A 24,386-nucleotide genomic window follows, 5' to 3' on the forward strand; every position below is an offset into this window, starting at 1 on the left:
CTGGGCCACTTAGACAAATAACAACCTTTTTACTTCATTTTCTTTGTTGGTAAAATGTGATAGAGATAACATCTCAAAAAATTATCTTGGATAAGCTCAAAGGAGGCACATGAAATGTGCTTAAAACAGTATGTGATACAATACAAATAATTCAAAGAATAATTATTATAATTCCATGGTCTTCTTCTGTGCATTAACATTCTTTGCCCTCATATACTTCTAATATATGCAATATAATGTGGCTGTCTACCTTACCAATGGTGAATTGGTGCTGGGTATTCAGGAGGCTATGCATGGCTCTGAGTAGTACACCTGGATCCAGAAAATGGAAGAACACTGGTCTTGGGGGTGAGGGTTCTAAGTGCTAACTTAATGCAGCTGCATATGTTAGTGATACATGGCCCCCTAACAGATTATAAAATTTCTGAATTAGTTCCCCTGATGACATGCCACACTGCTTATTCTGGAAAAGGGAAAGGATTTGAGCCAGAGATTGTGAGTGCTACAATGTAGAAAAGATCCAGGCCATATATATCCTTTTAAAAAGCCATTGAATAAGCCTGAGATGCTTACTACACTGATGCAAGTGTGTATAATGAGATCAATAAAGTTTCCTCAAAAGTAGCAAATTGCACTACCTCTATCTTCAATATGTTTGCAAGGAGATCATAAACCAAGGTATAGATCTCAGAATAGGGGAAAAAATGCTAGAGTCAGAGAGGGAGACCAATGTGTAGGATACAGAATCAAATTCCAAAAAGATGGTGATGGGCCAGAATGGTGGATTTTATTTAATAACATGTAATAAGTGATTATACTTTGGGTCCAGCACTCCAATACACATGTACAAGATAGAGAAGGCATAGTTTATCAGCTGAAAAGATTAATAAGTAGTAAATTAGTATTAGAAAAAGGAATGTGATTCACACACTTTTCAAAGCTCTTCAGAGTTCTATCTCCAGTTTTGGGCAAATGAGAACACTTTCAGTGGAAAACAACAGCAGAAGAAAAGGTTAAGAGATAGAGTTGTATCATATCAAGAATAGTTAAAGGAAATAAGCATAGTTAGCTTGAATAAACTAAAAAAGGGATAAAAGCTTTTATCACTTATCTGAAGGACAGTCATTCAGAGGAAATTTAGACTTTTTCTGAATCACCTTAAGATGGGATAACCGGCACAATAATTAGAAACTATTCAACAGCATTTCAGTACTCTCTAACATCCAAAGCTATTTAAAGAGTCAATTACTTGTCTCTAGAGAGTTCTTCTTAACTAAAGTATTTGAGAATAGCGTAGGAGATACCTACTGGATTATCTATGTAGCACATCTTTTCCAAGAATTGCCTTTTCTCTCCTTCATCCACTTGGTTGCAGGAGCCATACATATAGGTTTAGACTGATTCAGAGGCAATAATTTTAGACATGGTTCCAGTTTCTTATTATACTTTATTCCTTAGGCAACTTCATTCATGTCAGTAGGATACCCCCTTATATTTTTCACTTCAGTCTAAGATGTTGCAACCAAAACAAGACTAACATACATATTAACCAGGGTAGTAATTAACAGTGATGGAACAGGCAGATAACTGCAAATAAGCCTGTAAGTCCCATTCCAGGTGATATTTTGTATTTGTGTGATATCCTATTTTTAATAAATATCTATTTTTAAGGGGAGGGTTTAGAAATGTTATGACAAACCCCAACCCTCACCCAAATCTTATTAGCCCAAAAACCCTTAAAAAGAGAAGAAAATAGGAGAAAAAGTTCTCCACTAACATACTGAATTTTTGAAAAACAATTCTCTGTTTTCCCCTTCCCCAGACCCTGGCAACCACTATTCTGTACTCTCCTTCTATGAGTTTGACTATTTTAGACATGTTACGTAAGTGGAATTATGCAGTATTTATCCTCCTATGACTGGCTTATTTCACTTAGCATAATGTTCCCTAGGTTCATCCATGTTGTCACAAATGGCATGAGTTCCTTCTTTTTTTTAAGGCTGAATAATATTTTACTATACGTATAGAACACATTTTCTTTATCCATTTATCTGTCAGTGGATCTATGAATAATGCTGCAATAAACATGGGGGTGCAGATATCCTCATTTCAAACTTTGAGATCTTTGTTTCAACTCTTTTGTTTATATACCCAGACGTGGGATTGCTGGATCACATGGTAGCTCTATTTTTTGAGAAACCTCCATAATATTTCTCTTTATAGCTGCATCATTCTATATTTCTACCAGGAGAACACAAGGGTTCCAGTTTCTCCACAACCTCACCAACACTTATGGGTTTTGTATGTATGTGTGTGCATATGTGTTTTATAGTCAACCTATCAGGTATGAGGTGATATTTAATGGTGGTTTTGATCTGAATTTTCTTGATTATTAGTGATGGGTATGAAGTTTTTGTTATGCAAGATAAGTACATTTTAGAGATCTGCTGTACAAAATTTTACCTATAGTTATAATGATATGGTATTGTGCAATTCAAAATATGTTAAGAGGCTAGATGTCATGTTAAGTGTTCTTACCAAAAAAATCCACAAAAGAACACAAGGAAATTCTGGGGGAGATAAAGAATATGTTTAGTATCTTGGTTGTGGTGACAGAATGGGTGTATGCATATGCCCAAATTAATTAAGATGTATATATTAAATGTGTGCAAATTTTTTGTATGTCAATTATGTCTCATTAAAACTTAAAACGTGATACTGAATTTTTGAACAGATACTAATTATTGGGTATACTACTACTACTACTACTATTACTACTAATACTAATACTAATACTAATACTAATACTAATCATGGGTCACTGACCTAAAAAATTCCAAGCTACAATGAAATCTTCTAATGATGAACACTGCAGTTTAGGGTAAAGAACGGAAACATAACCATTTCATTTTCTGAGTAAATATGAACGTTAACACAGTGAAGTACAAATGCTAATACAGCCCAGTTATACATACTCTCAATGTTTGACTAAATATAGGAAAACATACCAAATATATATTTAGAATTAGATATAATGAGGAGTACTGGCAGACATATTTCACATTTTAAATTTCAAGGGACTATCTCTAATAACTTCTAGGATTTGGTATTTTCTGATTAGTGCTTAGGTATTAAGACAACTATCCTTAAAGCAATGTACAGATTAATATTACTTATACTAATTTTATATTAGAAATTTTTAATGTACTTATTATTCATTCATTTAGCAATAACTTAGAGAACAATTAGGCTGTACCAGTTACTATCCATTAAAATTAATAAATAACCTATGGGGGTGCCTGGGTAACTCAGTTGGTTAAGTGTCTAACTTTGGTTCAGGTCATGATTTCATGGTTCCTGAGTTCAAGCCCCCACTTCGGGCTCTGTGCTGACAGTGCAGAGCCTGCTTGGGATTCTCTCTTTCCATTTCTCTTTGTCCCCCACATCCCACTTGTATGCACACTCTCTCTCACACTCTCTCTTAAAAATAAACTTAAAATCAAATTAAATTAATAAACAACATCAAAATGATTGAAAAACATGAAACATGTGTTACTCATATTTAGGTACAAAGTGTCATGGTAGTATATAATATAGAAATGCATACAGACATGTAATTTTATTATTATGAATATCCTTCCTAATTTTTTATTTATTTTGAATGATATATAATACTCTTATAACAAATTTTTGTCTTTTTCTTATACAGAATTCTATAAATTATGAATAAAATGAAATTCTATTGAAGATTCTTATGATAGATTTGGAATTATAAAAAAAGGACTCAAAACTATACCTATAGAAATAAATTAATAAGAATACCTTAAGAATATGTTCTAAAAAGAGGAAAGGGGTGATAATATATATTAGTAAAAACAGCACACATAGTAAAAATCAGTAATTTAAACAGTATGGCTTTGTCACAAGAAGAAACAGAAAGATCAATGGAACATGGGAGAAGACCAATGTATGTGGGCATGAGAGTGAATATGGTGTATAGTTATACTATAACATTTAATTAATGGAAGAATATGAGTCATCAATTGTCCTAGGACAGTTGATAAATATTTACACGAAAATAAACTCTGGATGATTGGGAAACTAAGTATAAAAGTGATGAAAATAAACAGGAAGTAAGGAAGGAAAGAGGAAGGAGGGAAGGAAGGAAGGAAGGAAGGAAGGAAGGAAGGAAGGAAGGAACATCTATACTTACAAATAATAAGAAAAAATGCAAATGGAGGAACATCTATAGTTACAAATAATTAGAAAAAATGCAAATGGAGGAACATCTATAGTTACAAATAATTAAAAAAAATGCAAATGAAAAGCTTGGAAACTATTTGCAACATGGCTAGCATGGATTAAAATTCTTGATATACTGGGAAAAAAAAGAATTAATAGCTGAGTTCTGGCCTTTGTTCTAGCTCAGGGGTCAGCAAACTTTTCTGTGAAGAGCCATTTAGTAAATATTTTAGTCTTTGTGGGTTAATCAGTCATTGCCATAACTACTTCCAACTGTACCATGTAAACCACCATAGACAATCTAAGCTAATAGATGTGGCTGTGCTCCAATAAAACTTTATTTACAAAACTAGGCAGGAGGCCATATCTGGCCTAGGGACCTTAAGTTTGCTGACCTCTAATCTAGCCTTACAGATAGCTAAAGACTTGGATTCTGGTCAAATCCTCCTTGCAACAGTAACTCAAAGAATGTATATTCCATTCAGGATAATTAGGAGTCCTGCTGAAGATATGCTTTATTCATTGGATGCCAGCACCTTGTTGAATTTGGTCATTAAGTAATCTGTAATTGATGTGATACAGGTACATCAAAGGATGGAGCCATGGACTAACAGAGTAAAAACAAAACAAAACAAAACAAAACAACACATAAGTGGATCCTAGAGCTCTGAACTGAGTTCTTACCTGGTCAGCTTCTTTTCTAGGGACCATGTAAGTCCACAGTACAGAATGAACTGTGGATACAGAAGTTGCATCAGAGACCGAAGGTAGTTGCTCTTTGCTGTTTCTGTAAGGGCTACACAGACATGTCTCAGATCCTTTTCACAGCTAAGTAAACTTGATGGTGAGTGTGAATTTGACTATCAATCCAAAGCCAAAGAAAACTCTGGCCAGGAGGCATAAATTATGTAAGTATGACTATACAGGTTTTAAATCAGCAAAAAGATGAGCCCTCTAATAGAAAAAAACTGGCCAAAAGATATAAATAAACAGAAAACAAAATTTAAAAATTCCATATAAAATTTAAAAAATGAAATAATAAAGAATGTTTTACCTCATTAATAATGAAAGAAGTAAATATTAAAGTGGCATCCTATTATATACCTATCAAATCAGGATTTATTTTAATGATAAAACTGTCTGATAGAAGCTTGAGGAAATAAGGAACTTCATGGACAGTTAGTGAATTTTATGCTGGAAAACTTGAAAGAATTAGGAAACAGAAATGTACTCTTTGAACTACAATCTCGCTACTAAGAATTTATTTAAAATCTAAGTATAGCATTATTTATAGTAGCAAAAGAAAATTAAAATATCCTAAATATCAAATAATAAATTCTTAGCCATATAGATTATAGTGAAACCAAAGTCAGCCAACATTGTTCACTGCCTACCCAACAGCCATTTCTATTTTTGCTCTTTCTGACAGAATCTTGGTATTTTTTTAGGGGACAATGTACCCAACTTAAGGCTTGCCTCTCTAAATTCTCTTCCACCAAGGGGAAGTCATCATCTGGCCAGTGAAACATAATCTCAGAATTTCTGAAAAAGCTTTGCTTTTCTGGTATCATTGCAATGTCCTGCTTTTCTTCTATTTCTTTCTGCCTGAAAAACATTTCTCAATGACAGCAATAAATACTAGAAAACAAAAAATCATGCCTTCAAATTTTTAAAGAGAAACTATTTTTAAGCTAGAAATTTTAAATCTGCAAAAATTCTAAAAAATGTACCTACTAAACACTCTTTCTGACAAGATTTCTGGATGCTTGGTTTTAGGAAAATAAGAGATCAAAACAAGAAAAGAAGAAATGGGATTCAGGAAACATGGAGAGTAGCATACAGTAATCTGAAGACAGAGAAATATAAATCTAGATTACAACAGGAGAGGCTGGTCTCCAGAAGATAGAATAAAACTGACTCAATTTTTGGAACTGTGTATAGAAAAAGTACTTATACATATGTAACAAATCAGGTAAAATATATTTAAAAAAATAATGATAGTTTTATAAAAAAAAAAAAAAACCCTTCTTTAATGTGCAATTAAGTCCACATAAAAACTTTTGTAAGACAAAGGAAACATAATCATTGCACATCCCTTGGGTCAAAAAGGAAAAATATTTACATGGACTTAGTAGGATAAACATTAATAACAGAGAACTAAATCCTGAAGAACTACAACAGGAAGTCAATAGAAAATGTCTAACTTAAAAAAATTGCAGTGTAAGAATCTTATTTAGAAGCATGGATTTAAAAAAACCTAAAAAATGGTCAGAGTTGAAAGCAGTTGCTTTGCAAGAGCAAGAAAAGAACATGTGAAAAGGTGGGGAAGAAGGCAAATGAATTTTATATATACATTTTTAGTATTATTTGATGTTTAACCTTGTGTGCATATTACTTTGCTAAAGGCAAACTTTAGTATTTATTTAAAAAAAGTTTAATGTTTATTTATTTTTGAGAAAGAGAGACAGACAGACAGGCAAAGCATGAGCAGGGAGGCGCAGAGAGAGAGGGAGACACAGAATCCTAAGAGGGCTCCAGATTCTGAGCTGTCAGCACAGAGCCTGATGTGGGGCTTGAATTCAGGAGCCATGAGATCATGACTTGAGCCAAATCGGATGCTTAACTTACTGAGCCACCCAGGCACCCCACGGCAAACTTTATTTTTAAAAAAGTTATAAAAAGTAGGCTAAGAGAAACTGTGATATGAAAACCAGTATGTTAAAGATTACTGTCCCCTATGTACAAAAATGTTCCTCAAATATTATAGGCAATTGACTCAATAGAAAAATAGTCAATATTTGTCAATTATTCCTCAATAAGGTTGGAGAAAGACAAAGGATGTGTAGTCATTTCATAGAAGAAGAAAAGTAAATACCAATGATGTGAAGAAGTGTTCAACTTTACTAGTAGTCAGGAAAATGCATGTGAGAACCAGGGGATACCATTTATCACTCATAGGACTTTGCATTATGGAAAAACTTTAAAACATTAACAACAAATGGTGCTGCAGGTGGTAGTGAGGATAGATGCTCTTACATTATTGAATATATAAACTGCTAGTATATTTTTGGAAATCAATCTTCAGTGTTTCTCAAATTAAATAATATATATACAGTGGACCCTTGGACAACATGGGTTTGAACAGTGCAGATCCACTTACATGTGAATGTTTTTCAATAAGAATACATACAGCACTGTAAGTGTACTTTTTCTTCCTGATGATTTTCTTTTTTTTTTTTTATTTTTTTTTAACGTTTATTTATTTTTGGGACAGAGAGAGACAGAGCGTGAACAGGGGAGGGGCAGAGAGAGCGGGAGACACAGAATCTGAAACAGGCTCCAGGCTCTGAGCATTCAGCACAGAGCCCGACGCGGGGCTCGAACTCACGGACCGTGAGATCATGACCTGAGCTGAAGTTGGACGCTCAACCGACTGAGCCACCCAGGCGCCCACCTGATGATTTTCTTAATAACATTTCTTTTCTCCAGTTTACTCTACTGTAATAATACAGAATATAATACATATAGAAAATATGTGTTAATGAGTTGTTTTATGTTATCAGTAAGGTTTCCCATCAACAATTGGCTATTAGTTAAATTTTGGGGGGGTCAAAAGTTAAACATGGATTTTGTACTGTGTAAGTTGGTGCCCTAGCCCCTTGAATTGTTCAAGGATCAACTATACTTCTGAAACAGCATTCCCTTTTTAAATATCTAGTATAGAGATTGCAAATATGCACATTTTATAGTGACAAAAATCCAAATGTGCATAAAGAAAGAAAGCATTGGGTAAATTATGCTACATCCAATTCATACTATAAGAATTATGCAGCTATTAAAAAATGAGTGAATAATATCAATGAGATACTTGCTTTCATGGAATTTATATTCTACTATGAGAGACAGACAATAAACAAATAAAACCATGTGTGCAAATATAACTATTTTATTGGAACATTAAAAGCTTGATGAAGTTAAAACCGTATCATAAAATAAAGAGCCATGGTTCCTGTTATAGTTTCATTTGACTAATTGATACCTGCATTGACATATATTTTCATCTAACAAATAAATATTTTAAATTACCAGTTACTCTTAGAAAATTATATGAGTTCTACTTTATCCTTCTCTGTATATATTTTCATTCATACACAGAGATATGTTTAGACACACACACACACACACACACACACACACACACACACGAGAAGGATATAGAACACTGAGGGTAGATTATAAATCATCACTGCATTCAAAGTTTTTTTTTTTTCATATTGCATTTACTAAAGCAGAAGCATTTGCTTTGCCTATGAGAGCAGGATGAATAAAAGGTCTATCACATTAAAAGTTATAAAAGGTATATTACATGTCAACTTGGCAACAACTGAAGAAGCGCAGTACCATTGTTGAGAGAGGGGTCCAAGGGAATATATACTACAGATATAAAGATTTACTGTCAATCGGTGAACTATACAGTTATTGAATATGTGGATGTATCCAGTACTTCCCATTGCATTAAACTGTCTTATTCCCCCTTTAAAGTGGTGTTATCCACCTGAACACATATTCAATTACATTTTCCACTAAGGATGAACTGCTAAAATCAATGCACACATCACAGACACCTATATTTTTCTTTCACCATTACAGTTTAAGATTGCTACAATTCTATAAGTATTGACTGACATCATTAGATTATTTAGGGTGAAGAACTTGAGGCAAAGATACTGTTTCCGTGTGAGTACTCTAATAGAAAGTATTCAATTCCAGTGGGTTTTTTTTTTTTCAAGTAAGGGTTGAACCAGATTTAGGCACACATGGCTAAAAATACTGGACTGGGTAAATAAAGGATATATGCAGTCCAGTTGCACTAGTGATAACAAGGAAGAATTTTATTATTAATATTGGGAATAAAAGATAGTAAGTTCCATTCTCATAATATGAGTAGCAACTGAAGGAAAAGTCCACATTTCTGCCTTGATTGGTATCACAGAGAAAGCCACCCTCTTGCAGCCACTCTGGAAAACAGTGTGGAGGTTCCTCAAAAAATTAAAAATAGACCTACCCTATGACCCAGCAATAGCACTGCTAGGAATTTACCCAAGGGATACAGGAGTACTGATGCATAGGGGCACTTGCACACCAATGTTTATAGCAGCACTCTACAATAGCCAAATTATGGAAAGAGCCTAAATGTCCATCAACTGATGAATGGATAAAGACATTGTGGTTTATATACACAATGGAGTACTACGTGGCAATGAGAAAGAATGAAATATGGCCCTTTGTAGCAACATGGATGGAACTGGAGAGTGTGATGCTAAGTGAAATAAGCCATACAGAGAAAGACAGATACCATATGTTTTCACTCTTATGTGGATCCTGAGAAACTTAACAGAAACCCACGGGGGAGGGGAAGGAAAAAAAAAAGGAGGTTAGAATGGGAGAGAGCCAAAGCATAAGAGACTGTTAAAAACTGAGAACAAACTGAGAGTTGATGGGGGGTGGGAGGGAGGGGAGGGTGGGTGATGGGTATTGAGGAGGGAACCTTTTGGGATGAGCACTGGGTGTTGTATGGAAACCAATTTGACAATAAACTTCATATATTGAAAAAAAAATGAAATTAAAAAAAAAAAGAAAGCCACCCTGTCTACCTCTGCCTTCATCTCTTAATTCCTATTTTGGAAGTTAAGATTTTAGTCTTTTTGTATTACCTCTCCCACAAATGTATTGTCCACCAATCTCCCAACATATCTGAAGACATTTTCAGTTAAATCTGCAATCAATATTTTTTATCTTTGTAGGTATGTAAATACCGGTCACTGCAGTAACTGTGGTCTATAATCCCCTTTCTTTTCCTGTACCATTCTCCCCTCCCACTCCCACACAGGTTAAATGTTCTTCATTTATTTGGCTTTTCCTGAATCACAGGCTGAGTCACTCCACACACCATGGTAATTCCATAAAAGGGTTCATAATCTGATTTCCCACAAAGATAAACCTCTCAGATAACTGAGCAGTTTCATCACTTTCCTAAAAAATTCTTCCAACAGGCTCTTAACTGCCTGATCCCAGAATGCTCTCAAAGTATACTGCACACCTCTCACCCTGCAATTTTGACCAGTGGTCCTACCAGAAATTCCTTCCAACTCAGTCCAATGTTGGCTCCCTTCATTTATTTCCTTGTGTTTTTTTTAAGTATTTTTCTTTTGTTTTTAAGTTTATTTATTTAAGAGAGACAGACACGGCATGAGCGGGGAAGGGGCAGAGAAAGAAGGAGAAAGAGAGGATCCCAAGCAGGCTCTGAGCCACCAGCTGCAGAGCCTGACATGGGGCTCAAATTCATGAACCCTGAGATCATGACCTAAGCCAAAACCAAGAGTCAGTCGCTTTGACTAGGCCATCCAGGCACCCCTATTTTCTTGTTTGGTGTAACATATTCTCCAGTAGTTTTCTAAGAAAGTGCTTATGGGAAGTAAGTGTAGTTGTCTTCCCTTCATATGTTTAATATTTTGGTTAGTACAGAACTCAATATTAAAAGCAATACTCCTTAGATTTTTGTTTTATTTTATTTTTTAAGTTTATTTATTTATTTTGAGAGAAAGAGAGAGAGCAAGCAAGGGAGGGGCAGAGAGAGAGAGAGAGAGAGAGAGAGACAGAGAGACAGAGAGAGAATATCTCAAGCAGACTCCACGCTGTCCACACAGAACTCAATGCAGGGCTCAAACTTCATGAACTGTGAGATCATGACTTGAGCCAAAACCATTTGGGGCACCTGAGTGGCTCAGTCAGTTGAGCATCTGACTTCAGCTCAGTTCATGATCTCCATGGGTTCAAGTCCTGAATAAGGCTCTGCACTGACAGTTCAGTCTGGAGCCTGCTTTAGATTATGTGTCTCCCTCTCTCTCTTCCCTGCCCCTGCTTATGCTCTCTCTCTCTCAAATTAAAATAAATAAACATTTTTAACAAATAATAAAATAAAATAAAATAAATAATAAAAAAGATCAATGATACTAAGAGTTGGTTCTTTGAAAAGATAAACAAACTTTATATACCATTAGTCAGACATCAAGAAAAAAAAAAGGGAGGGGAGCTCAAATAAATACAATCAGAAATGGAAGAGGAGAAGTTACAATTTGTAGAACAGAAATACAAAAAAACTATGAGATTGCTATTAAAAAATATATGCCAATAAGTAGGGATAACTGAGAAGAAATGGATAAATTCCTAAAAACATGTAACCTTCCAACAGTGAATCAGGAAGAAATAAAAACTTTGAGCAGACCAATTACTAGCAATGAAATTGAAGCAGTCATCAAAAAACTCCAACAAATAAAAGTCCAGGACCAGATGGTTTCACAGGTGAATTCTATCAAACATTTACTTTTTTAAAAAAATTTATTTATTTTGAGAGAGAGAGAGAGACCCTACATTACCAAAATGAAGGATAAAAATCATATGATCATCTCAATAGATGTAGAAAATACATGTGACAAAATGCAATATGCGTTCATGGTAAAAATTATCAACAAAGTGTGTATAGAGGGAACATACATCAACATAATAAAAACTATCTATGACAAACCCACAAATAATTCCCCTAAGATTATGAACAAGAAAAGGACATCCACAGTCACCACTACTATTCAACATAGTAGTGGAAATCCTAGCCATAGCAATCACACAAGAAAAAGAAAAAGAAAATGCATCTGAATTGGTAAGGAAGTAAAATTATCACCCTTTTGAGATGATATGATACTATATGCAGATACTCCTAAAGACTCCACCAAAACACTGTAAGAACTAATAAATAAATTCAGTAAAGCTATGAGATCAAAACCACTATACAGGTATCTGTTGTGTTTCTGGGCACTAATAATGAAATATCAGAATAAGGAATGAAGAAAACAACCCCATTTACAATTGCATCAAAAAGAATAAAATACCTAGAAATAAGTTTAACCAAACAAGTAAAAGAAATATATGCTGAAAACTATACAACATTGATAAAAGAAATCAAAGATGACACAAATGGAAATAAATAACTTGCTTGTGGACTGGAAGAATCAGTATTGGTAAAATGTCTATATACCCAAAACAATGTACAAAGTTAGTGAAATCTCAGTTGAAACACCAACAGTATATTTCACAGAACTAATATTTGGTTGGATAAACAAAAGACCTTGACTAATAAAAGCAATCTTCAGAAAGAATAAAAAAGCTGGAGATATCACAATCCCTGATTTCAAATTATACTACAAATATATAGGAATCAAAACAGTATGGTATTGGCACAAAACCAGACACACAGATCAACGGAACAGAATTGAGAGCCCAGAAGTAAACCCATGCTTATACGGTCAATTAATTTATGACATAACAGGCAAAAATATACTATGGGGAAAAGATAGTCTCCTCAATAAATAGTGTTGGGAAAACTGGACAGCTACATGCAAAAGAATGAAGCTGGATCAATATCTTACACCACAAACAAAAATAAACTCAAAATCGATTAAAGATGTAAGTGTAAGAACTAAAATCATAAAACTCTTTTAAAAAAATGTAGGGGGCACCTTGGGTGGCTCAGTTGGTGGAGCATCCGACTCTTGATTTGGCTTATGTCATAATCCCAGGGATATGGAATCAAGCCCCACATCTGGCTCTGTGCTGAGCATGGAGCCTGCTTAATATTCTCTCTCTCTCTTCCTCTCTCTCTCTCTCTCTCTCTCTGTCTTCCTCTGCCCCTCTCCCCCACTTGTTTTCTCTCTAAAAAGAAAGAAAGAAAGAAAGAATGAAAGAAAGAAAGAAAGAAAGAAAGAAAGAAAGAAAGAAAGAAAAAGAAAAAGAAAATGCAGGCAGCAATCTCTTGGGCATCAACTTCAGCAATAATTTGTGGATATGTCTCCCCAGGTAAGGGAAACAAAGTAAAAAAAAAAATAATAGAAACTACATCAAAACTTTTGCAAAACACAAGAAACCAAATGGGCTAAAGACTTACACGTGACACCTGAAACTGTAAAAATCCTAAAATACAGGCAGTAATTTCTCTAATGTTGACAGTAGCAACAATTTTCTACATTTGACTCCAAAGGCAAGGAAAATAAAAGCAAAAATAAAATATTGGGACTATACCAAATATCAATAGATTTTGCACAGCAAAGGAAACCATCAACAAAACAAAAAAGCAACTGCTGAATGGGAAAAGATACTTGCAAATATCTGATAAGGAGTTAATATCCAAAATATACAAAGATTTTATACAACTGAATACCAAAAATACTCCAGAAATAATCCAATTGAAAATGAGCAGAGGACTTGAATAGACATTTTTCCAAAGAAGTCATACAGACGGTCAACAGACACATGAAAAAGATGCTCAACATCACTCATCATCAGGGAAATACAAATAAAAACAACAATGGAGATACCTCACACCATTCAGAATGGCTAGAAGCAGGAATACAAGAAATGACAAGTGTTATTAAGGATACAGAGAAAAGGAAAGCCTTATGCACTGTTTGTGGGAACATAAATTGGTGCAGCCACTCTGGAAAGCATGATGGAAGTTCCTCAAAAAGCTAAAAACTACAAGTGCCATATAATCCAGTAATCTTAATTTTTGGGTATTTACCCAAGGAAAACAAAAACACTAACTCCAAAAGATACATACACCCCTATGTTTATTGCAGCATTATTTACACTAGTCAAGATATGGAAGCAACCTAAATGTTCATCGATAGATGGATGGATAAGGAATATGCAGTATATGTACACAAAGTAATATTAGCCATAAAAGAATGAAATCTTGCCATTTGTGTATTATGCTAAGTAAAATAAGTCAGACAGAGAAAGACAAATACCATGTGATTTCATTTGTATGTGAATCTAAAACACAAAACAAACAAACAATAACAACAAATCAAAAAAGAGAAATAGATCATAAATACAGAGACCAAACTGGTTGATGCTAAAAGAGTAGGGAGGGGGAAATAGGCAAAACAGGTGAAGAGGAATAAGGGTTAAAACTTCCAGCTATAAAATAAATATGTCACAGGGATGAAAAGAACAACATAGAGAACACAGTCAAAAATACTGTAATAACCTTGTGTGGTGCATACAGTAACGACCCTTAATGTAGTGAGCATTTTGTAATGTACATAATTATTGAAACTGAAACTAATATTATATATCAACTATACTTCAATTAAAAATTTTAAAATGTGAGAAAAAACTTAAAAGAGATGAAAAATTTTTAAGAGATTTAAGGGTCAGTCAATTGATATATAAGGATCTTATTTGAACACACTAATTCAAATAAACAAACTATAAAAAAATTAAAAGCAAATATAAAAGCTGACTAGATATTTTATGATATTAAGGAATTATTTTTAATTATTGCTAGGTATTATTCTAGTATTGTTTTCATTTTAAAAGAGTCTCTTCTTAGGTATGTTGAAATATGTACCAATTAAATCATACAAGAACTGGTTTTTACATCAAAATAATCTGAAGTGGGAGGAGTGTGTAAGGTCACAATGAAAGAAGGTTGACTATGACATAATTATTGAAGCTTGGGGATGGATATGTTCTCATATTTTCAAATTTTCTATATGTAAAAATTTTAATATGCATAAATACTAAGTTCCATTATCTTTTTCAGATGTTTACAACAAGTTCTATAAAATATCTGTATCCACTATCACAATCTGTGTCTGCATGTTAGGTGATTATATACATCAAGATATTATTTGTGCCCTTTATAAATTTAATCTTTACTTCGTAAGCTAGCCAATAAATTGGCATGAACTTACAGGTGTAAGTCTGAAAACTGTGGCTGTGACTGAATGATACTACTGTTTAAGCACCTAAAACTTAGCTGAAGAGACAATCTATAGCTTTGTTAAACTACTTATATTCACTGAAATCAGGAACCCTATTTTTAGAAGTAATTGTGAGGAAGAAATGTATTTTCAAGGAACTAATTAGTTTTTGGCATATGCTATATGAAGTATACTGGGCTTGAGATGTGGGTTCATGTTCTTTTCCTGAAATCATGGCAGAAGTCAAGTTCTAAAACCTTGATGAATTCAGCACAACAAAGGTAGAGGAATGCTGATTCGGCAATAGTGAGACTATCCAGGAACACTCTGTCCCCTTGACAACCACATATAGTAAAATTTACTCCAGATATATCACAAGTCTTGACCTGAGCCTCGTGTGCTAGTTAACTCTCTCTTACTATAATGATGATGACAGAATACATTAATAATGTTAGCCTTTGTTGAGCACTTACTATGCCCTAAACACTTGCTTAGATTTTACTTGTATCACACGTTATGAGAGTACCTGCACATGGGCAAACTCACTAAATTACAGTTAATTGACATTTTATTACAACAACTTTACAAATAGAGACTACAACTTAGATTTGAATAACTTGCACAAAATTCCCTACCAAGTTGCACAACTGGGCTGTATTGAGTAGTTCATCATTCAGGAAGTGTTTGATTCTTGCTCTCAACATGTACCTTAGTAACTTACTAGATACCAAGAAGTATATCTAGTACTTCATCCATCATGCCAAATTGACCACTGTGTGATATTGGTTGGGCAAGTCACTAACCCTTCTGTGACTCAGTTTCCTTCCTATAAAGTATTGATAATTGTAAGTGCCCTTCACTACCTCATTGACTATGCACAACAATTCCTTACAGTAGATATTTCATCCGCTTTACCGCTTACTTATTAATAGTTTCTCTAGAGCAACCTTTCAGTGTCTCATGTCCTCATCTACTGCATGAGACTAATATTAATAGGATTGTTGTGGAGATTTAGTGAGTTAATTCACCTACAGTATCTGAGACTTAAACACACAGGAATTGTTTTCAATTAGGTAAACACCAAATGAATGGGAAAAGGGAGCAGACACAAGTGGCTTTACCCCTGAAACAAACAAACAAACAAACAAACAAGACCTAAATACCACATATACTGTGTCACTATAGGGCTCACTGCTCTTCTGTGTCTTGATTTTCTTTTTTAACGGCTTTTGATGCCATTTTTAAAGAATAAAGACAGACAGGTATTATGCAGTAGAAAAGCATTGCTTTTGGAGTTATATAAACCCAAGCAAGAACACTGGCTTCCCTATTTAATAGTCATGTGACCCTGAGTAATCTACTTAGTTTTCTGGGAGTCTGTTTCCTTAATTCTGATATAATGAAACAATATGAAAAGATATAAAATCTTTATTTCTAAGTGCTGTCTTGAAGATTAAATCAGATGATCTATGTCATAATAACATATAAATTATTTCAGTCATATTTTCCTCTGTATACAGTTTTTAGAAGAAGGAAGTTCTACAAAAGGATTTGATCTCAGGCTTTTACACCCGCAGATTAAGCATTTCTGCCCACCCCCACACCCCCATCCCCAGAAAGTAGCAACATCAGCATATTCTCCAACCAACTTTCAAGGTAGTACTTCCACTGGGAAGGCATTTTCAAACTGGTTTAATCATACATGTTTATGGACATATCATTATGGATACATCTCATATATTTAGTAGCATATTTCCCCTTTATGTCCCAATGCCTCAAAAAGATACCGTGTTTTTAATTCATTGACACCTGTCAAAGAGAGAATATCAGGCTTTATTTCAAATTTGTGACATCCCATTGCTGTGTGATACTTGACATCACAAGATATCATGCAATTCTCCACGTATTAAGCTCGATACAGTCCTAAATTTGCACTCCAAGCCCTCATTGACTTCAACAAGGCTTCAACTTGTAGAATGATTGCAGATCAAGTCATTTTGATATAATGTAATTTTTTTAAGTAGCTTTTTTCCATAAGTAGAAACATGCTGCGAATAGCAAACTACCTGCACAGCATACACACAGCAGTCAGTAATCCTGCTCCTTGTCAAAACATTTTCTGTTCATATGTGAGTGTTGACTGTGGTGAGAGACTTAAAAAGATTTTAAGGAAAATCGCTGCAGCCACACTCTACTCCCTTATTACCATAATATAATTTGAGGAGCTTCATTAAAATCCATTCTTATAGAACCACACCTTGCATGCTTTATTACAATAAATTAGCTATCAATTGGACTATTGACCTTCTATGCATGTAAATCATAGCATGTTTTCCTTCATTTTAAGATCAGCTTTTGTTTCCAAATGAAGATTTATTTTGCCACTTGATCACAGACTGAACATATACCATAAATCGTGAAGAACATAGTCTGCGGATATATGTTTCAAGTTCAAGCAGCAATGATCTGCTACTTATAATCCTGAAGACAATAAACATTTTTATCCAATCAACCAGACTCTAAAGAAATTCAAAGAATGGAAAGTCTTTGAAATATACAGGCTTTTGGATATCAAATTACCTTTGAAACCCTCCACCCAGAAGTATCTCTAACAAAATCCATTTGAAATACTGCTTCAATATTCTAAAAAATCAATAATTTAAACCACAGGTTGAACATTTTTACTGCTTCCACGGCAGACTGTCATTTTTCGAAATGAAAATGCTAATGATACCAAAGGGGAAAGCACTAAGCAGAAGAGATGCATGAATGAAACCTTGGATTGGCTAGACCTGCTGGTTTGATCTCTTTCTCCCTCACTCATCTGTGACAAAATGTCTTTTAAAATCAACAACTTTCATTTCAGTGTTTCTAAAAAATGCACTTCTCTGTTGTACATTACATCCTTCTCTATAGGAAGTTAAGGAATGTGCTGTAGTGAGACATTTTATAGTAAATATGAATACAGAATGTAATACCAAGTAGGCTGTATTATTTCAGCATAATCTATAATGTCGGGACACATTTAAAATATTGCACAGAACACTGGGGAGAAGATAATCCCCTGGTACCAACGATTTTCATATTCATACCACTGTACTAAAATACGAGTAGTAAAGGAAACCATGGAAATCCAGGGCCCAGAGGAGTTCAATTCAGAAGAAACTTTTTCATTGCCTCTCAAATTATTTATAGTGCTTAAAATTTTTAAGAAATCAGGGTGTGAGTTCAGGGTGATCTCCTTCTCTATGGGGGTCCTGGATTTGGATCTGGTCTACCTGATATAACAATCTTACTAATACAGTGGGTGAATACTGAAGTAAAATCACTTTTGTTCAAAAACATGTAAGTGTCATTCATGGAATATGAGACATTCTTACTGGAACACAGGCCAGGGAAATAAAGCCAACAAAACAATGATTATTAATGAACAGTCAAACACGATCCCAAGAGCTGTGGACTTAGGAGGGAGAAATCTTGACCCATAAAATAAGGTGGTTTTAAGAGGCCCACAGTAAATCTTTTAACAAGATTCTCATTTTCGTTCCTAAAAAACCTGTAGCAACTTAAATTCAACCTGCAGCCAAATGGTGGCAAAAGAACACTACTGATCGGTTTCTGTCATATGATAAATCACATCACATTTCCATCTGGAAGAATGAAAAATCCTAATATGAAATAGAAGAGAGGAATTCAGCCTTTGCTGAATGGCTGCTGTGTTTGTGGCACTGAACTATGACTGATGACTACAGGGACATAAAAAGCAAGGGGATTCAGAATTTGTTAAGCCTCAGTTTATCCATGCAGTGGGGATTATGACATCTAACATAGCAAGTTGCTAGTAGTGAAAGAGAAAATGTACATTATGCGGGTTTCAGATTGCCTGATATGTAATATATACACCATAAATACCCAATGCTAGTTTCTCAGAGGAAGATGGACACTGCTCAAATAACTCTAAAGAAAAACAAAGATATTCTAATTAAACATGTAGAACAGAATATAGAACAGAAAGGAGCTGAGAGTAGGCTTGCCCATCCTCTTTAAGAAGGGTACACAACATGTTAGTGGCAGAGTTGCAATTTTTGTCTTCTTCCTATGACAGCAGGAAGTTCTTCCAAAGGTTGATGGGGACACAGTTTTAAGGGAAGAGAAATTCTCCAAGGAGAGTCACGCCTAAACTGGCTCCTGAGGGCAAATTAAGTGTCCTGTAGGCCAGATATTGGGCGGGCTCTTCAGATGGGAGCACACTGCATAAACAAGTGCTATTGGAAGGCAGAATCGAGCATCTTCAGGGAACATGCAGGGCACCCTCAAGTCGGTTTTTCTTGAACAGTGAGCGGTCTCCAACTCCATGTGTACAAGCATGGTCTGTAGACCAGATAGTAAAAAGAACATGTGGGGTCTGAGACATTATATAAGGCTACAAAGGGGGCACTTATATTTTGAAAATCTTAGCCTTCTGTTTCTTAAACCTTTTTGTGAAAAGGCATAGATGAAATAAGGCTAAGAAAATACTGGGTTGCAACAAGAGGGCCTTGTATGACCCACTAAGGAGTGTGAATTTTCTCCTATGGGTAGAAAGCAGAGAGACATGTCCACATATACTTTAGGGAGGTAAGTTTGGTTGCAAATAAGTACATTGATATCTGTCAGGAGACACCAGGGAAATCAGACCTTTTAAGAGGTCCAAGTGATGTTCTAAGTGAGGACAAATGAGGCCTTGAAGAATGAAAGTCAGTGTGGGGACAGAACATACATATTTAAGTATGGTTCTGGATTTGTTAATGGATTCTATGGAAATGATCAATATGCCCTTTGAGAAAGAAGGGGAGGGAGAAAGAAAGAGAAAGGGAGAGGAAGAGGGAGAGGGAAGGGACAGAAGGAGGCAGGGAGAAGGGGAGGAAGGGAGGAGAGATCGAAAGAGAGAGAGTTCACATGTGAACTCAAAGTTTTAATAAATTTGCCTTTCTAAGAAGCTGCATCAAAATTATTTGTTCCATTGTTGATTTTATTATTATTGATTATGTTGTTATTACATTAGCATTTGAATCTGTGAAGTACTGTAAGACAGTTTGTTAACAATTTGTCAGAACACCTCTGCTGAGTGGGAGGATGACACACATCATTATCATTATTATTAAGATTTTCTTTTACAGCTGGTATCATGATAAATGATTTACAGATAAACAGAGCAATACTCAAGTTATTTATATCAAGTTAATTAATCATATTGATTTAACATCCTGTTCTGTTAACTTTTCCCCTTTAGATGTTAGTTTTAGATCTAATTTTAGAATAATTAAATTGAGTTCAAACTTTAGAACTCTACATTAGTACTTCTATCTCATCTGAGAAATTATTAACATTTTCAGTTCAATTTTAATAACTGCAGTTCCTCTATTAGAGTGACCTTTTCCTTCCAAATATTTGAAGTAATTATAGTGGGAGAATAAAAGTACCCATTGACAGTTTTCTTTCGATATTGAAAAGTTCTGCTTCAGCGAGTGGCACAGGACACAAAAGCCATGTTTTTCTCCTCCTATATTCACCTCCTTTGTGAATGGACCAACCACAAACAGCTGCCAAGTCAGAGATCCTGGAGCCATTCTTGCCTTTTCCCTCCCCAGACACAAAGCTGCTACTTTAATCTCCTTTAAACGTTTTAAACAGGTCCACTTTACTCTAGCCTCAACCATTTCTTCCCTAGTATATTGCATCTGTACACGCCATGAAGTTAGGGCTTTGCTAAGTTCCTCACCACTCTATCCTCAGGGACCAAGAACAGTGTGTAGACATAGAGTCATTTGTTGTGAAATACTTGTGGAATGAATATATGCATCTTCTCCCACTCTTGCATAGCTATTTTCTAAACACTTTATACACTACTATCAGAGAAACCTTTCTAAAATCCATATCCAATCCTGTCTTGTCATTCTTGGCATAACATCCATTTGTCATCCTTGAAGATAAAGTCTAAACTCTTCTCAAACTACAAACAAAGCTCTTTGTTATCTGGTTCTAGTCTAACTTTCCCTATTCTTATTACATCATCTTTCTAGTGAAACTAAACTCCCACTTATACTGGGCTTCTCTCTCTGCTTGACTTTGCACATGCTACTCACTCACACTGTGTCCCTCCTCTTCTGACAGGCACTGTTCAGGACTCCTCTCAGACTCATCTATTTTCCAGTGACAGCCCTTATCTCCAGCTTGGTCTGGTGCCGCCTATGGATTTTTACAGCTCTTGTTTCTTCCTCTCCTACATGTTTTACAAAGTATGTGAGTTGGCTCCCGGTGCATGTTACCACAAGATTTCAAGGTCCTCTGAGAGTAAGGACAGAGTCCTTCATTGTTCTATACTACAGGAACCATAAAAATGAACAGAGAACTACAGTGACTATAAAATACTGTAACAATATAATATTAAGAGTGCCAAGTACATGGTATGAAAGTGTCCAATCACCATCTATATGAACTTTAATTCAGACTAACTCTCCTCATCTACATATGGGAGCTCTTAGGCTAGAGCAAGAGCTAAGGTAAATCTTTTTAAGTCACACGATCTGTGCATTTGGATCCAGAATGATAAAAACACCAAGTAGGAGAGCAGAGAACAGGGAAGAACACCTGATTCAGACTCCTAGAGTAATTAACAGTCCTTATCCTTGCTATCTAGAGTATATTACATGTTTCTCCCAGGCATTAATTCAGTATGTCATGCTCAAAATTTAGCTTAGAACATTTATTTATATCCTTGAAGTACATAAATTGCCAAACAGTAAGAGACTACTCTTTGAATATATGCCACCTTATAACATTTTCTCTCACAGTCCAGGAACCCAAATAAACTGGCTATTCTCCAGAGGTTGCCTATACCTCCACACTCCAAAGCCAATTTTCAGACTTGCTCTTATGTCATGCCTCCAATGGAAGTGGGTCAGCCTCTCCCGATAACCACACTTTCTGGAACAAGAGAGAAGAATGAAAAATGGTAGCTGCTTTCACTGTTGGTTCTACCGGCTAGCTGTCATGGTGATATGCTATTAAGAATATTAAGGCAATTATTAGGCCTTCCTAGTTTTACTATTCCAGTTACCACTTATGCTAGGAGTCAATGTTACAATGAGAAACAACTTCACACTCTTTCTGATGGCAATAATAAAAAGCATTGCTGGTGAGTATGTGAAGAAATTAGAGCTCTCATACTTTGCCAGTGAAGAGTGAACTGGTGCAGCCACTTTGGAGGACAGTTTGGCAGGTCATCGAAAAGTCAAACCTGTAGTTACCACATGACCCAGTCATTCTGCTCCCAGGCATACCTGAAAGAGACTTGGATACATATATCCACTCAAATACTACTTATAACGGGCAATAAGTAGGAAAAACAACCCCAAATATATAAAAAAATGTAGTTTATCCACAAAAACAAATGAAGTTTTGATATGTGATACAACATGGAAGCTCTCTAAAAATATTATGCTAAGTGAAAGCAACCAGACACAGAAGGTCACATATTGTATGCTTTCATTTATACAAAATGTCCAGAATAGGCAAATCCGTGGAGACAGAATACACATTAGCCGTCTCCAGGGGCTAGGCAGTGTGGGGAGTGAGGAGTGACTGCTACCAGGTATGGGTTTCTTTTCTGGAGTGACAGAAATACTCTAAAATCAATTAGAAAGCAGTGAAGGTTATTTATTTTTAAAACAGTAAAGTTTATGATACGTAAATTATAAAAGAAAGAAGTTTAGAATGAGATTGATGGCTAATGTTGCTAAATATTGTTATTTCTTACTCTGAATTTTTTAAATTGTAGGGATGAAACTTTGTAAGGCATTAAAAAAGAAATTGTGGTTACATAACACACATACACAAAAGCACACATGTTAGGTATATGTGTGCATACAAATATAAATAAATATATATATGCCAACTTAAAGTATTACAAGAAGTTCTCAACAGATGATTACATGATCTTATGACATACGGAACTTAATTCTTTTGATAGCTGCCTATTGATGGAAACCATTTAGATTTTGACTTAATATAAAAAAAACACTGAAATTTATATGTAAACATAGAGGAGGAATTTTTCCTGAAGGTTGTGTTTTGTAAAATTTCTTCCTTAAAAGTTTAATTACAATGATAGATAAATCTACTTGATTTCTTTTTATGCAAACTTTTATCACTTACAATAAATAGATTTTGTAGATCATCTCTCTGAAGAATAAAATGAAAAACTGAGTAGATCAAAATATAGAATGAAGTTGCAGCAATGACCTCCATCTGATTTTTCTCCCTCAGGAGATATATCTTTAAATAAGCAATTTCAATGTTTAGCCTTGTATTCCCTTTGGTAAATTCACTTTTCTTCTCTCTTGCATAATTTCTTTATAAAGACTTCATAACCTAAGACTCTGCACAGAATGAATATGATTTTTCTTTACTCTTGAAATAAAGAATATTTTATATATTATATCTTTTTTATGTTTGTGATTTAATATTTTAGAGCATTGCTTTAAACAGGTTGAAAACACCTTTTGTGCTAAAATAGTAAATATTTTCATTTACCATGCATATATCTCCAAGGTTAATGCTAATTCAAAGACATTTTAGAGAGCACATAATGTGTATTTCTCTTTTTCTATTTAGAAACATATAGTAGATACAGAATCTCAAATGGAAAACAGTGAGAAAAAAAATATACACATATCCATCCAATCAGAGGCAGATATAGATTTTATTTGCTAAAGAGGCAGAAGAAAATGTTGACATCATAATTGCATTAAGGCCTTCTTATGTTTTAGAAATCTAGCTTTGGAATGTTTAGAATTTTCTCTGGCTTTCTTAACCATACATAAAAATCCAAGATTTATTGTGCACCTGTGACCTTTTGTCTCAACTGCAACTTATATTCCATTTAAAATCCTCAAAACTATTGGAATCTGGACAGTAAATGCTAATAGAAGTGATTATTTGTATTGGGTCTCTTGCAAAGAGGTGATGTATACGTGTACCTAATTTCATTTATTAGGGCCTATATTCTTCAATTGATTAATTTATTTACAGAGAGAATTCTCATGTATTTCAATCACACATAACTTTTTGAAAAAAAGTTAAACTTCCTTAGCTATAAAGTACAATAGCAGCAAAACAAACCCCTGGTGCTTTTATTTTTAAAGGCACTCAGATTTTTCAGGTAATTCATCAAATTCATTCAGCAATGAAAAACATTTAATTAAGTATTGAAATATTCTATTATTACATTTTACTAAATTATAAGCAAAAGCTAGTTGCATGATAAAATGATATCAATGATAA

General features: G+C 34.6%; 1 protein-coding gene across 4 annotated transcripts in view; it reads right to left on the minus strand.

The window, feature by feature from the left end:
- DPYD (dihydropyrimidine dehydrogenase) overlaps window positions 1–24,386 on the minus strand; it is an 858,821-nt gene that overhangs the window by 354,336 nt on the left and 480,099 nt on the right. The window contains exon 14 of one of the 4 annotated variants that reach the window (XM_042952985.1): window positions 20,479–22,024. The exons of 1 other annotated variant lie outside the window; for it this stretch is intronic. In XM_042952985.1, the coding sequence (XP_042808919.1) occupies window positions 21,890–22,024 (135 nt within the window). In that variant the 3' untranslated portion in view covers window positions 20,479–21,889. Of the gene's footprint in view, window positions 1–20,478; window positions 22,029–22,060; window positions 22,395–24,386 lie in introns of those variants that run through there. 2 more of the 4 variants (XM_042952988.1, XM_042952986.1) reach the window with 2 other exon arrangements.

Source organism: Panthera leo, chromosome C1, assembly GCF_018350215.1.
Source record: "Panthera leo isolate Ple1 chromosome C1, P.leo_Ple1_pat1.1, whole genome shotgun sequence".
Lineage (NCBI taxonomy): Eukaryota > Metazoa > Chordata > Mammalia > Carnivora > Felidae > Panthera > Panthera leo.